This window comes from Anomaloglossus baeobatrachus, chromosome 7, assembly GCF_048569485.1.
Source record: "Anomaloglossus baeobatrachus isolate aAnoBae1 chromosome 7, aAnoBae1.hap1, whole genome shotgun sequence".
In the NCBI taxonomy this organism is placed as follows: Eukaryota; Metazoa; Chordata; class Amphibia; order Anura; family Aromobatidae; genus Anomaloglossus; species Anomaloglossus baeobatrachus.
The window spans coordinates 244,017,822-244,032,406 of NC_134359.1; the positions used below are offsets into that span (position 1 = coordinate 244,017,822).

At 41.6% G+C, this 14,585-nt stretch overlaps 1 protein-coding gene across 2 annotated transcripts in view; it reads left to right on the forward strand.

The window, feature by feature from the left end:
• Window positions 1-14,585, forward strand: part of GPRC5B (G protein-coupled receptor class C group 5 member B) — a 139,763-nt gene that overhangs the window by 71,784 nt on the left and 53,394 nt on the right. For both annotated transcript variants that reach the window (XM_075317992.1, XM_075317993.1), the window contains exon 3: window positions 2,003-2,115. In XM_075317992.1, the coding sequence (XP_075174107.1) occupies window positions 2,003-2,115 (113 nt within the window). The remainder of the gene's footprint in view (window positions 1-2,002; window positions 2,116-14,585) is intronic.

The following is a 14,585-nucleotide window of genomic DNA, read 5'->3' on the forward strand; positions in this document are numbered from 1 at the left end:
CAAAAAAAAAAATAAAATGATGCAATCCCATGCTGTGCTATCTGTATACTCTCTTTTGCATCTTCCTCAACCCAGAAGATGTGGTATGATCAGACCATGTCCCTGTACGGTCATATATCTATAGGGGAACACTGCACTCTCTTTCCTTTTATATCTATAGGGGAACACTGCACTCTCTTTCCTTTATGGTCAGACACAGCCATTACACAGCACATAGCAAGGACACATATATAAAATTATCTCAGCACAGGGACTTTTTTTTTAAACGCATCCAATTGTGGAAATTATTATTATTCTAAGATCTATTGATTAAAATCAACTTTGAAATCAATATTGTTCCTGGGAAAAACCCTTTAAATTACTTTTATACCGACTTAAATTTAATTAAAAAAAAAATGTTCAAGATGGCGTTGATAAATGAAGTAATACTCATCTTTCCATTCTACCACTCCATTGTTTCCTGGGTCCCCCGCCAGTCACTGCACGCCCTGCTCCATTTATATAAACCAATGCAGCCACTGTGACCAGTGGGAGTCAGTGAGATGATCATTACTACTTTTATTCTTTTACACCATTCTGAGCAGATTAAAATGCAATATAAAATATATAGAGTACCTGTTACCATGTTTATGTTGCTTAATCTGACAGCTGTGCAATGTAGGGGCCAAGACCCTGATTCTAGTGCCGGGTCACTTACTGGAGTGTCTGCTGCCGTTTTGAAAATGTCACTGTTTTATCTGCTAGTCTTCTCAGAGGTGAGCTCCACATATCTCCGCCTACACCATTGATTGACAACTTTATGTTCACACTGTTCATAAGCAAGTAGCTATCAATCAGTGGTGGGGAGGGGTGATAGCAAGAGGTCATGATTATCAAGGACTACTTATCTAGACCTCATACCTGAAAAGACTAGCAGATCTGCAGCAGATAAAACAGTGTTGTGTCCAAACTACGGTAAGACGCCCAGTAAGTGACCCAGTATTAGAATCAAGGGTACTTTATGCTGCTATCAGAAAAAAAAAAAAAAACAGGTAAAACCTTCTTTTTAAGCTAGGCAAGTAATACCCTTTGATCACCAGCATGATCTGTGGCTTAGGCTTGGCTTATGATGATGATATGCAGATCTGTCATTTGGTATAAATGATGAACCAACTACGGTCTCCGACAGCAAACTAAAACATGGTAGATTAACTTTTTGATAGACCATTGGTTGACATATGTTGTGGTGTTTTGTGTTATGAAAGGCACACATGGACATTAGAAAATGTTCTAAAAAGGCCTATAAATGGGTTTTCCACTACTTAGATCTTTGGATAGGTCATCAATATCAGATTGAAGGGAGCCTGTTAGCTGTTTTCAGTATCAGTGATGGACAGATGTAAGCAATGTATGGATAGGACCAGCCAAGCTCCATACCCTGGGTAGTGGCTGTTCTTGGTTACTGCAGCTCAGCTCCTTTAATAAGAGATAAGCTGCTGTACTGAGAACAGCAACTACCCAGTGTACAGAGCCATGATTCTCCGCTTATATACACTGTTTATAATGGCGCAGAAAAGCTGATCGGTGGGGGTACCAGGTGTCATAAGCACACTAATCTGATATTGATGACCTAATCTAAGATAACATTACTATCTGAGTAGTGGACAGTTCCTTTAAATGCTGATATTTAATCCGAAATTGCTCTGTAGCTACTTCACGCTCAGGATCAAGATATCCTAGAGATAGGCTGTACCTATCCATAGTGGAAAAAAAAACCTTTAAAATGTATACAAAAACAGGAAGCAGAGATAACATTATTACTCAATCTGATGATATTGGGTTCACTTTAAGAATTTGCTTAAAGGAATTCGATATGTGCTTGACAATGAAAAGAAACTTGTGGTTAGGCAATAAAGGCGAGGGGGGTAATTGATTGAGCGTGGAGCCTATGCCTACCATTCTGCTGCTAAGTAACTGTATACTTACATAAGACTAATCTACGTGTTTGCTCTGTTTTATGAAGCCATGCGGTCTGGGGGATTTCGCAATGGAAGTTTAGGAAGCAGACCCAGCGCGCCCTTCAGAAGTAACGTGTACCAGCCTACTGAGATGGCGGTTGTCCTGAATGGTGGAACAGTAAGTATTGAGCCAAAGCAATGAATGGACTTACAATAAATCTGAAATCTTGTACTTGGTGCCTCGTTCTATCTGGAACTCATCAAGAGCTGCCCAGACTAGTAGAGAAAATAACATGTATGATCAGTTTCTTCCAGTTTATGTCCACAAGGAAACTTCCTAAAAGTTGAGTAATTGTGTAAATACATTACATTACTTATCTTGTAGAAATCTAGAGTTACAGCTTCTATTATAGTGCATACAGGTCTAACTGCTCCTCAGCTCTAGTGCAAAATGGTCCCAAATTTGCCTTGTGTCATTTAAAATACTTTATGGCCCGATTCATCAGCAATGGCGACCGGTCTTGCTGAGGGAGCGTGTTAGGGAATGAGTGATGGTACAATAGGTGAGGACAGAGTTGGTTGCGCAGTGGTGTACTGGACTGAGGGCTATTGTAGGTTGTAGGCTTGTTGGAAGAGATGGGTCTTGAGGTTCCTCTTGAAGCTTTCCACGGTAGGGGAGAGTCTGATATGCTGAGTTAGAGCATTCCAGAGTATGGGGGAGTATGATTTGTGGTGTAGGAAACGCCCCTACTCCTCATGAATTTGATGATCCGTTATTACCATGCCCCATCCACCCTCTATTTTACTCCAATTATGCCCACTTTGTGGAAGCTAGATGAAAAATGACCGGAAAACGTCCTTTTGGCGCAACATTTCAAAGCTTTGAACATATATGTTTTCTCCCTGTATGAGTTATCCAATCATAAGCAAGCACCAAACAGCAGAAAAAGAACACGCCCCCACAATTGCTTGTATGTGAGATGTAAGGATACACAGCTCTGATCTCCTGGTCTAACCTCCTGCATGATTAGAAAGTGCTGGGAGATTAGAGCACAGATGACTCAAACCTTTCTGATAAGGTCCCTTTGGGGGAAGGGGGAGCACAGTTTAGCTGTGTTACTTTACAAACCCTTCTATCAGTTCTCCTCTGACTTCTCTTAGCACGGTCACCCTTCCCCCACACTGCCTGTGCGGAGATGTCAGTAATCACACTTATGTATGTTGTGTTCAAATGATGCTTTGAGCACAACAAACATATGTGTAACTCATTTCCAGACAGGCAGTGTGAGGGAGGCGAGTTCATGTCCACACAGAAACTCACACATAGAGAAACCTATACTAAGGTGTGGGCGTGTTCTTTTTCTGTTGTGGTGCTGCCTGCTTATGATTGGTCAACTCATACAGGGAGAAGAAGTACACGCCCCCAGCGAAAACTAATAACAATCACTTGACTGTGACTAAATTTAACTCATTAGGAGCCAATTACTTTAATTGCTTCTCATGGAGAGGTGAAATAAAAAAAAAAACAACTAAACATTTTATTCTGGTGTGCGCCTTCATTATTATGTTGTGTGACCAGTTCAACATGAAAAATTTCTAGTAAGGCCCTCAAAGGGAGCTTAAAAGTCAGAACATTGACTGGTTAGCTGTTTTCACCATCAGTAGTGGCCAGATGTAAGCAATGTATGGAGAGGAACAGTCCAGCTCCATACTCTGGGTAATGGTGGTTCTTGGTTATTGCAGCTGAGCTTTACTAAGAGCACCCAAGAACAGCAACTACCCAGTGTAGGGAGCCATGCTTTTCCGGTTCCATACACTGTTTACAACGGCGCTGAAAAGCTAATCGATGGAGGTACTGGTTGGCACAAACCCACTAATCTGATATTGATGACCTAATCTAAGAAAACATTAATATCTGAGTAGTGGACATGAAATGTAGAAATCTTTAATGTAGAAAATTGAAGTTTTCTGAAAATGCAGTACAACAGAGCCATATGTAGAGCAGGTCAGCTAAGAGTACATCTACAGTGGGCAGAACTGCAGAGGATTTTGTTTTTAGATTGGCAGAAGAAAAATTTGCAGTAGATTACAATAGCAGCAAAGTGGAAATTTTTCGCACAGAAATTGATCTGTGGTTTAGATGTAAAATCTTCAGGTAGGAGAATAATCTATAATTAAATCAAACAGTATACTCTCCTACTCCATTGTCTTCCACTCCTTTGGCAAGGATTTCTTGCTCCCCTGGGTGGTATCGGTTCACTGGCCCCTTCCGATGATGTGTTGATGTATGACCACTGCAGACAATTAGTGATCACATGTGCCTGTATGTCAGTGCTGGAGCTGGAAATACAGAGACTGGTAGGGGAACCCGGGAAAGGTTAGCACCCTTTGCACCTGAGTAGTAGAAAGTGTTTACAAATTTTTTTTTTTAATTGATTGTTAAAATTTGCACCAAAATTAGCACAATTTGGTGCGGATTTTCTGGCGGATTTCCTACAGAATTCTGGGTGAAAATATCCTCAGCAAATCCAAGACAAGTAATCTAAGCCTAACACAAGACCTATGCAAGATAAGTAATGCAATGTATTTACGTCACTCTCTACCCAGGTGTGAGATTGGGAATGGTAAGAATTCGGATTCCTACATAGGGCTGTGCAGAACAGCATGAGGCTCTGTATTGTGGTCAGTGTGCAGAATTACTGATAGAAATCCAAAAGTCCAACTTTTATTTGAGATTTTTATGCTACGTGTGTATCACTTAACGCCATGACTTGCTTAAAGGGGTATTCCCATCTCCAAGATCCTATCCCAATATGTAGTAGATGTAATAATAATATTAGCAAATACCTCCAATTAGAAATGTAGTATAGTTCTTGTAACAATTATGTAGACATTCAGGAATCTGATAGCGTGGAATATAAGGAACAGAGACAAGGGTTGGGTAAATACTCGGTATTGGCAAATGATAAACACACAGTATAAGTACAGAAATATAAGTACAGAAATAACAGAAGGCAGCTACCAAAATTAAATGACAAGTGCTTCAGCACTAATATGTGAGTGTCCAGAATTATAATGGGTGCGACCAGCTCTTAAACATGAATGTCCAGAGATTAAATGCAGGAGTGCTACCAGCACAAATACATGAATGTCCAGAGATTAAATGCAGGAGTGCTACCAGCACAAATACATGAATGTCCATAGATTAAATGCAGGAGTGCTACCAGCACAAATACATGAATGTCCAGAGATTAAATGCAGGAGTGCTACCAGCACAAATACATGAATGTCCAGAGATTAAATGCAGGAGTGCTACCAGCACAAATACACGAATGTCCAGAGTTTATAAGCAGAAGTGCGCAGCAAACAAATGTTCACCAATGTGCTTAGGGCTGATTAAGTCCCGCAGAAGTCCAGCACACAGCCAGTGCAGATTGAGTCCTGGATTTAGAACATTGATGACTAAGCAGAGAATAAAGTTCTTACAGACTGAGGTAATACAGCGGTAAAGGAGCTCTTCTCCTAGAAGTCTTGCAGGGAGGTAACCACAGCCTCGTTAAGGGTAATTCACTGTAGACTCCAGGCAGCTGAGAAGAAATGAGCAGAGCACAGAACTACAAGTGACAGCAGGGAGTCCAGAAGCAAGCCAAGGGTTTCTCAGGAGCCAGCTAACACAAAATACTCAGGCAGTAGATCCCGGATCGGGACTTATAAACAGGGCAGACAGGAAGTTCAAGGGCAAGAGGAGGTAACAGACTCCATCTTAGACAGGGGCAAACAGAGACAATAAGTTCCATAGAAAACTTGGAACCTTACAGTTCTCCTGATATAGCCATGTCTCTTACCTCATGTGCAGAGCATTGCCGCTTAGGTATCCATGGATACAACAAAGAACAACTAACTGTCACTATAAGAGTGGAAGTAACCCATGGCTGTGACAGTTAGTTAGCTGCTCGTGGACGTATCCATTAATTGTTACGTCCACTCATATAGTGACAGTTAGTTGTTTGTAGTCGTATTCATGGATACCTAAGCTTCAATGCCCTGCACATGAGGTAAGAGACATGGCCATAACAGGAGAACTATACTACAGTTCTAAATGGAGGTATTTGCTAATATTAATACTATTACACCTACTACAGTATGGGGTAGGATCTTGGAGATCTGAATCCCCTTTAATAATGGATCCCCTAGTAGTACAATCCTGGTAAAAGGTGATCCATCTCCTTAATATTCAATATATTTACGAACATGTAAAGAACACGTCACATGTTAGGCACTGATACCACTGCTGATATATTTTACACTTTTGTCTTTTACATGGTTTTTACTCATCACCAAAACAGATCAATCATTATTCACTTAGCCGCAGGGGTTATATCCTCTGGGTGTAGATGCATTAGACAGCTTGTTGTAGGGATGATTTGTACTAGGCTTATTAGTCATTAGCCCTCTCCTTCTCTCTCCAGAAACAATGGTTGGATATCCCTATAAGCTTTTAATGAGATATTCATGTCTGGTCATCTCACAACATCACACAATGTTCATCATATATCATTCATTGCACATGACATTACTAACACACTAATCGGGTATATGATTATTCCTAGCACCCGTATGTCACCCATTAGCACATGTACATGTAATCATCATCAAACTTATATCATAGGTGTTCTTAATGCATTATGCAAAGCAATTCCACAAAATTATTGATCTTGTCGAGGATTAAAAAAAAAAAAAAAAAAAAAAGAGTCCTCTCTTGTCTATGGGCTGGGTCTGGTATTGCAGCATTACCCTATTTTTCTAATTATTGACGACACCTTTAAATTGATTTACGGTATGTTTGTACTATGTAATCCGAGAGCAGCATAATGTAAGAGACCCTGACTCAAGTCTTGTGCCACTTACTTGGCTGTGTGCTGCTGTTTCAATACAATCAGTGTTTTATCAGCAGTAGATTATCACTACAGGACTAGATATTTGTACATCTTAGTCCACTGCTTTGTGTAACCCTGCCCCCAACAGTGCTGCACAGAAAGCTGCCAATCAGTGGTGTGGGCGTGGTTATACAGAGCTCAGCATACAGGGATCTGCTACAGCAGCAGAGAAAACAATGATTGTCTCAAAATTACAGCAAGCAGCCCATCAAGTGACACATTGCTGGAATCAGGGTCTCAGTCCCTACATCATGCTTAGATTGCATAGCAAAAATCTGCTGACAGATTCCCTTAAATTGTATGTGAGTTATTTGCTGAGTTTTTAGAGCAGTTATGCTCCAAAAACATGTTTTGATTGTACAGTTGGAGAGTTTCTGCTTCTAAAGCTCAGGGAAAAAAACTCTCACACCCTAAGAACAACTTAAAAGGATTTCAATTGTATGTTTCCTGATTTGGTTTACTAAACCACATCTTCCAAATAGTTTACTATAAATTCCACATATTAGTGATGTATAATATACCTAGCAGGGAGACAGACTGCACAGAGTTCTTGTAGAAAGCTTTATTGAAGTGGATTTCATCCTAGCCAAAACTTACCATTAAGGAGGTAGACATTTTGAATTATAGTTCAGAACTAGTGGCCTCACATATTACGTCTTGTTACACAGCATACGGTCCATTGTTCTGGACATGCATAGGATCTGAACATTAAAGCAGCCATCCAATGACTTGCTATTGTAAAAGTATAAAATTTCATATCCGTTTTTGGCTAGTGTTCCTCAGCTTGAGAAGAATCATTTTTTGGTTAGTGGTCCTCAGCTTGAGAAGAATCAGTTTTTGGTTTTTGTTCCTCAGCTGGAGAAGAATCCGTTTTTGGCTAGTGTTCCTCAGCTTAAGAAGACTCAGTTTTTGGCTTGCGTTCCTTAGCTTAAAAACAATCAGTTTTGGCTAATGTTCCTCAGCTTGAGAAGAATCCGTTTTTGGCTAGTGTACTTCAGCTTCAGAAGACTCAGGTTTTGGCTTGTGTTCCTTAGCTTGAGAAGAATTAGTTTTTGGTAGCGCAAGCAATAGAAAGAAGTCCTGCACCACTCAATCCGCCTTAGTTACCTTGTGCAATTAACCCACATGCGTGGAATCCATCTCCAGTATTAGAGAATGTCCGGTCTTAGCGTGCTGGTCAGAAGGCAGGAAACGTATCCAATTAAGTCCATGGAAGAAAGAATTCTGACCGCAATCAGCTTCAGTGCCGGGGATACTTTAATGAAAGTTCAACGGTGCATAGTAAAAGAGGCGAGAGGAGACCTGGATGCATGGACCCTCACCTGAGGACGACGGCCGTTTCGCCTGCCAGTCAGGCTTCCACGGGTCCACACGGACCTCCACTCCTTAAGAATTAGTTTTTGGTTTGTGTTACTCAACTTGAGAAGAATCAGTTTTTGACTATTGTTCTGCAGTTTAAGAAGAATCAGTTTTTGCTTGTGTTCCTCAGCTAGAGAAAAATCAGCTTTTACTAGTTTTCCTCAACTTGAGAAGAATCAGTTTTTGGCTAGTGTTCCTCAGCTTGAGAAGAATCCGTTTTTGGCTAGTGTTCCTCAGCTGGAGAAGAATCAGCTTTTGACTAGTGTTCTTCAGTTTGAGAAGAATCAATTTTTGGCTATTGATCCTCAGCTGGAGAAGAATCAGTTTTTGGCTAGTGTTCTTCAACTTGAGAAGAATCAGTTATTGGTTAGTGTTCCTCAGCTTGAGAAGAATCCGTTTTTGGCTAGTGTTCCTCAGCTGGAGAAGAATCAGCTTTTGACTAGTGTTCTTCAGTTTGAGAAGAATCAATTTTTGGCTATTGATCCTCAGCTGGAGAAGAATCAGTTTTTGGCTAGTGTTCTTCAACTTGAGAAGAATCAGTTATTGGTTAGTGTTCCTCAGTTTGAGAAAAATCCATTTTTGGCTAGTGTTACTCAGTTTGAGAAGAATCCGTTTTTGGCTAGTGTTACTCAGTTTGAGAAGAATCCGTTTTTGTCTAGTGTTACTCAGTTTGAGAAAAATCAGTTTTTAGCTGGTGTTCCTCAGTTTGAGAAGAATCATTTTTTCAATATTGTTCCTCAGCTTGAGAAGAAAGCATTCATAGGGTTTAGTGTTGGCTATGGTGGCCTTTTAAGGGCAAGGATGAAACACTACAGTAAGAATGTCAACCCCCTTTATACGACAATGATCAGCAGGGATGATCTACCACAGTTTGATAGTCAATTTTCCAACTCTCTCCAATCCAGATGGTCTTTCATGATCCACCAGTTCATGCGTTTAACTACTTACTACTTGTACTGGATCCTGCATAGTAGTTTATTCTCGAGATGACCATCAGACCTTCCTGGAATGTATGATATGGAGGAACCCAACCAGGAGAACCTGCAATAGCTCTGCACTGTGGTACTATGGCAGTGAGGTTTTGGTAGAGATAAGGTGGACCTTGAACAGAAACTGGCCCGAGATGTGCTTTAACCTTTCAGTCCTAAAGTAATCCTAATCATCCTGTACTTAGAACTACCCTCTCCAACTAATTATATCACTGGTTGCTATAGTAAATTGCTAAAATATGCCATAACAATTCTGATTGGGAAAGACTGAGAATCCTTAAAAAGTAGAAACTGACGGGACCAAGGTGCAGTATGAGGCTGCATTGTAGTTCTTCATCATTTTAAGGGTCTCTGTACACATTATTAAGAGAGATGATTTTTGGAGACCGAGGGGCTGGATAGTTTGAATTTAAACACATGATCTTGTTTTCCTGGGAGATAAGCTGTCACCAGAGATATCTAGCAGCTGCGTACTCCACTCTCCCCATTGACAACATATGGGAGAATCAGATTGACAGCTGGTAGTCTAGCACGTGTTCGGCTGACAGATAGCTAATGGGTTCAGACAAGTAACTCCCCTAGTAAGTGATTGTATATCCTAGTAATACTTATCTAGGAGCACATAATATACATTCTTACTGAGTACAATTTATCCACTTTATACCTTGCATTTTTTTACAGTGTTCAATGACATATACTATATATACTGAACAAAAATATAAACACGACACGTTTGTTTTTGTACCCATTTTTCATGAGCTGGACTCAAAGATCTAAGACTTTCTATGTACAAAAGGCCTTTTTCTCTTTTGTCTAAATCTGTGTTAGTGATCACTTCTCCTTTGCTGAGATAATCCAATCACCTCACAGGTGCGGCCTATCAAGATACTGAGTACACAGCATGATTATTGCACAGGTGTGCCTTAGGGTACCGTCTCACTAAACGATGTACCAACGATTCCGACCACGATATGACCTGGTCAGGATCGCTGGTGCGTCGCTACATGGTCGCTGGTGAGCAGTCAATCAGGCAGATCTCACCAGCGACTAGTGACCAGCCACCAGCCAGCAGCGACTTGTGGAAACGATGCTGCGCTTGGTAACTAAGGTAAATATCGGGTAACTAAGCAAAATGCTTTGCTTGGTTACAAGATATTTACCCTGGCTGGCTCCTTGCACTCGTAGCTAGGGTACACATCGGGTTACTAAGCAAAGCGCTTCGCTTAGTTACCCGATGTGTACTCTGGCTATGTGTGCAGGGAGCAGAGAGCCAGCACTGGCAGCCTGAGAGCGGCGTACGCTAGTAACCAAGGTAAATATCGGGTAACCAAGCAAAGCGCTTCGCTTGGTTACCCGATGTGTACCTTGGTTACCAGCGTCCGCAGCTTCCAGACGCCGGCTCCCTGCACATTCAGATCGTTGCTCTCTCACTGTCAAACACAGCGATTTGTGTTTCACAGCTGGAGAGCAACGAGCAAAAAATGAACCAGCACTGTGTGTAACGAGCAGCGATTTCACAGCAGGGGCCAGGTCGCTGCTTAGTGTCACACACAGCGAGATCGCTAATGAGGTCACTGGTACGTCACAAAAACAGTGACTCAGCAGCGATCTCGCTAGCGATCTCGCTATGTGAGAAGTACCCCTTAGGCTGGCCACAATGAAAGGCCACTCTAAAATGTGCAGTTTTGCACTAATGGTGGTGTTCCAGGGGGTAAAAAAAAATGCTAGTATCTGGTGTGACCACCAGTTGCCTTGCACAGTGCACTCACCTCCTTAACATGGAGTTGATGAGGTTGGTGATTGTGGCCTGTGGATGTTGGTGCACTCCTCATCAATGGCTGCGAAGTGGCTGGATATTGGCAGAATCTTGAACACGCTGTTGTATATGCTGATCCAGAGCCTCCCAAACATGCTCAATGGGTGACATCTCCGGTGAGTATGCTGACATGCAAGAACTGGGATGTTTTCAGCTTCCTTACAACATGGGGCTGTGCATTATCAGCTGTAACCTGAGGTGATGGTCGTGGATGAATGGCACAACAATGGCCTCAGGGTCTCATCACAACTCGTAAAATGGTATCTATAAAAATGCACCTGTGTTCCTTGTCCATAACATACGCCTGCCCATACCATAACCCCACTGCCACCATGGGCCACTCGATTCACAATGCTGACAACAGCAAACCGCTCGCCCACGTCTGCCATCTGCCCTGTACAGTGAAAACCGGGATTCATCCATGAAGAAAACACCTCTTCAATGTGCCAGATGCCAATGAATGTCAGCATTCACCCACTCGAGTCGGTTACAACGATGAACTGGTGAAGACCCCAGATGAGGATGAAGAGCAGCAGATGAGCTCCCTGAGACGGCTTCCCACAGTGCAGACATTCTTTGGTTGAGCACCTATAGTTAGAGCAGCTGTCCGGGGGGCCGGTCTCAGACGTGTTTGGAGGTGAAGATGCTAGATGTGAGGGTCTTGGGCCGGTGTGGTTACACGTGGTCTGCGGTTGTAAGGCTGCGAAATTCTCTGGAATGCCTTTGGAGACAGCTTATGGTGGTGAAATGAACATTCAGGTGGACATTCCTGAGGTCAGCATGCCAGGTGCTCGCTCCCTCAAAACCTGAGACATCTGTGGCATTGTGCTGTATGATAAAACTACACTTTTAAACCTGCCTTTTATTGTGGCCAAGGCACACCTGTGCAATAATCATGCTGCGTAATCAGCATCTTGATCTGCCACACTCGTGAGGTGGATGGATTATCTCAGCAAAGGAGATGTGCTCACTAGTACAGATTTAGACAAATTTGTGCACAATATTTGATAGAAAAAGTCTTAGCTCTTCAAGTTCAGCTCATGATAAATGGGAGCAAAAACAGGTGTTTATATTTTTGTTCAGTGTAGCATACTTCAAAGAAATTCTGTCCTTCACCGGCATTGACATAAAGCACTTCCACAACTAATCTACTTTAAGGGTCCCAAAATACAAAGATCCCCAATATCCTGTCTTTCACTTAAAGGGGTTGACTGGGATCAGTAACATAAATGTCCCATAGTGAATTGGGTTTCATAAAATCATAAAAAAAGCTATTAAATAACCTGAGACTACAGCCTCGCCAGTCTAATGCTCCATAATGGTCTATATTTTCTTGGCTGCAGCTATGATGTGCCATCTACACACATGACCGCCGCAGCCAATCACTGAGTAGAGTGATTGGCTGCAGCAGTAACATGTAAAAATGACGTCATCACAGAAGCAGTCATCCGAAATTAGCTTGAAGCACCGAAACTACAGGAAATGTAATGAATATATATATTATACGCCGTACAGACCAAGAGTTTGGACACACCTTCTTATTCAAAGAGTTTTCTTTATTTTCATGACTCTGAAATTTGTAGATTCACATTGAAGGCATCAGAACTATGAATTAACACATGTGGAATGAAATACCTAACAAAAAAGTGTGAAACAACTGAAAATATGTCTTATATTCTAGGTTCTTCAAAGTAGCCACCTTTTGCTGTGATTACTGCTTTGCACACTCTTGGCATTCTCTTGATTAGCTTCAAGAGGTAGTCACCGGAAATGGTTTTCACTTCACAGGTGTGCCCTGTCAGGTTTAATAAGTGGGATTTCTTGCCTTATAAATGGGGTTGGGATCATCAGTTGTGTTGTGCAGAGGTGTGGTGGATACACAGCTGATAGTCCTACTGAATAGACTGTTAGAATTTGTATTATGGAAAGAAAAAAGCAGCTAAGTAAAGAAAAACAAGTAGCTATCATTACTTTAAGAAATGAAGGAAGCTCAGTCAGTCCTAAAAATTGGTAAAACTTTGAAAGTGTCCCCAAGTGCAGTGGCAAAAACCATCAAACGCTACAAAGAAACTGGCTCACATGAGGACCGCCCCAGGAAAGGAAGACCAAGAGTCACCTCTGCTGCGGAGGATAAGTTTATCCGAGTTATCAGCCTCAGAAATCGCAGGTTAACAGCAGCTCAGATTAGAGACCAGGTCAATGCCACATAGAGCTCTAGCAGCAGACACATTTCTAGAACAACTGTTAAGAGGAGACTTTGTGCAGCAGGTCTTCATGGTAAAATAGCTGCTAGGAAACCACTGCTAAGGACAGGCAACAAGCAGAAGAGACTTTTGGGGCTAAAGAACACAAGGAATGGACATTAGACCAGTGGAAATCTGTGCTTTAGTCTGAGTTCAAATTTGAGATTTTTGGATCCAACCACCATGTCTTTGTGCGACGCAGAAAAGGTGAACGGATGGACTCTACATGGCTGGTTCCCACCGTGAAGCATGGAGGAGGAGGTGTGATGGTGTGGGGGTGCTTTGCTGGTGACACTGTTGGGGATTTATTCAAAATTGAAGGCATACTGAACCAGCATGGCTACCACAGCATCTTGCAGCGGCGTGCTATTCCATCCGGTTTGCGTTTAGTTGGACCATCATTTATTTTTCAACAGGACAATGACCCCAAACACACCTCCAGGCTGTGTAAGGGCTATTTGACTAAGAAGGAGAGTGATGGGGTGCTACGCCAGATGACCTGGCCTCCACAGTCACCAGACCTGAACCCAATCGAGATGGTTTGGGGTGAGCTGGACTGCAGAGTGAAGGCAAAAGGGCCAACAAGTGCTAAGCATCTCTGGGAACTCCTTCAAGACTGTTGGAAGACCATTTCCAGTGACTACCTCTTGAAGCTCATCAAGAGAATACCAAGAGTGTGCAAAGCAGTAATCAAAGCAAAAGGTGGCTACTTTGAAGAACCTAGAATATAAGACATATTTTCAGTTGTTTCACACTTTTTTGTTAGGTATTTCATTCCACATGTGTTATTCATAGTTTTGATGCCTTCAATGTGAATCTACAATTTTCAGAGCCATGAAAATAAAGAAAACTCTTTGAATGAGAAGGTGTGTCCAAACTTTTGGTCTGTACTGTGTGTATATATATATATATATATATATATATATATTACGACTTCTAGAGGTTCTCCTTTAAAATTAGGCTATAAAGTTCTGTTTATTTAGCGTTATTTTATTGACGTCGATGTAACTAATGAATTCCCAACTGCATTTACGCAGAAAGTGAATGTCAGCTCTGTGTGAGGCACTATTCATTATGGATGTAATCAATTTATCTGCTGCTCCAAGTCAAGGTCACATTATAAATCGAAAACACAACTGAATGCAGAAATGATAGCTGTAGTGGGACTATTACTTTGTTATGTGTGTATGAAACTAACTGATTACACTGCAAAAAAAAACCAAAAAACAAACATTTATTTTAAGTAAAAATTACTTTTCTGAAAGGAGGCAATGATGCGCATGAAATCTGCACCATAACCCCCT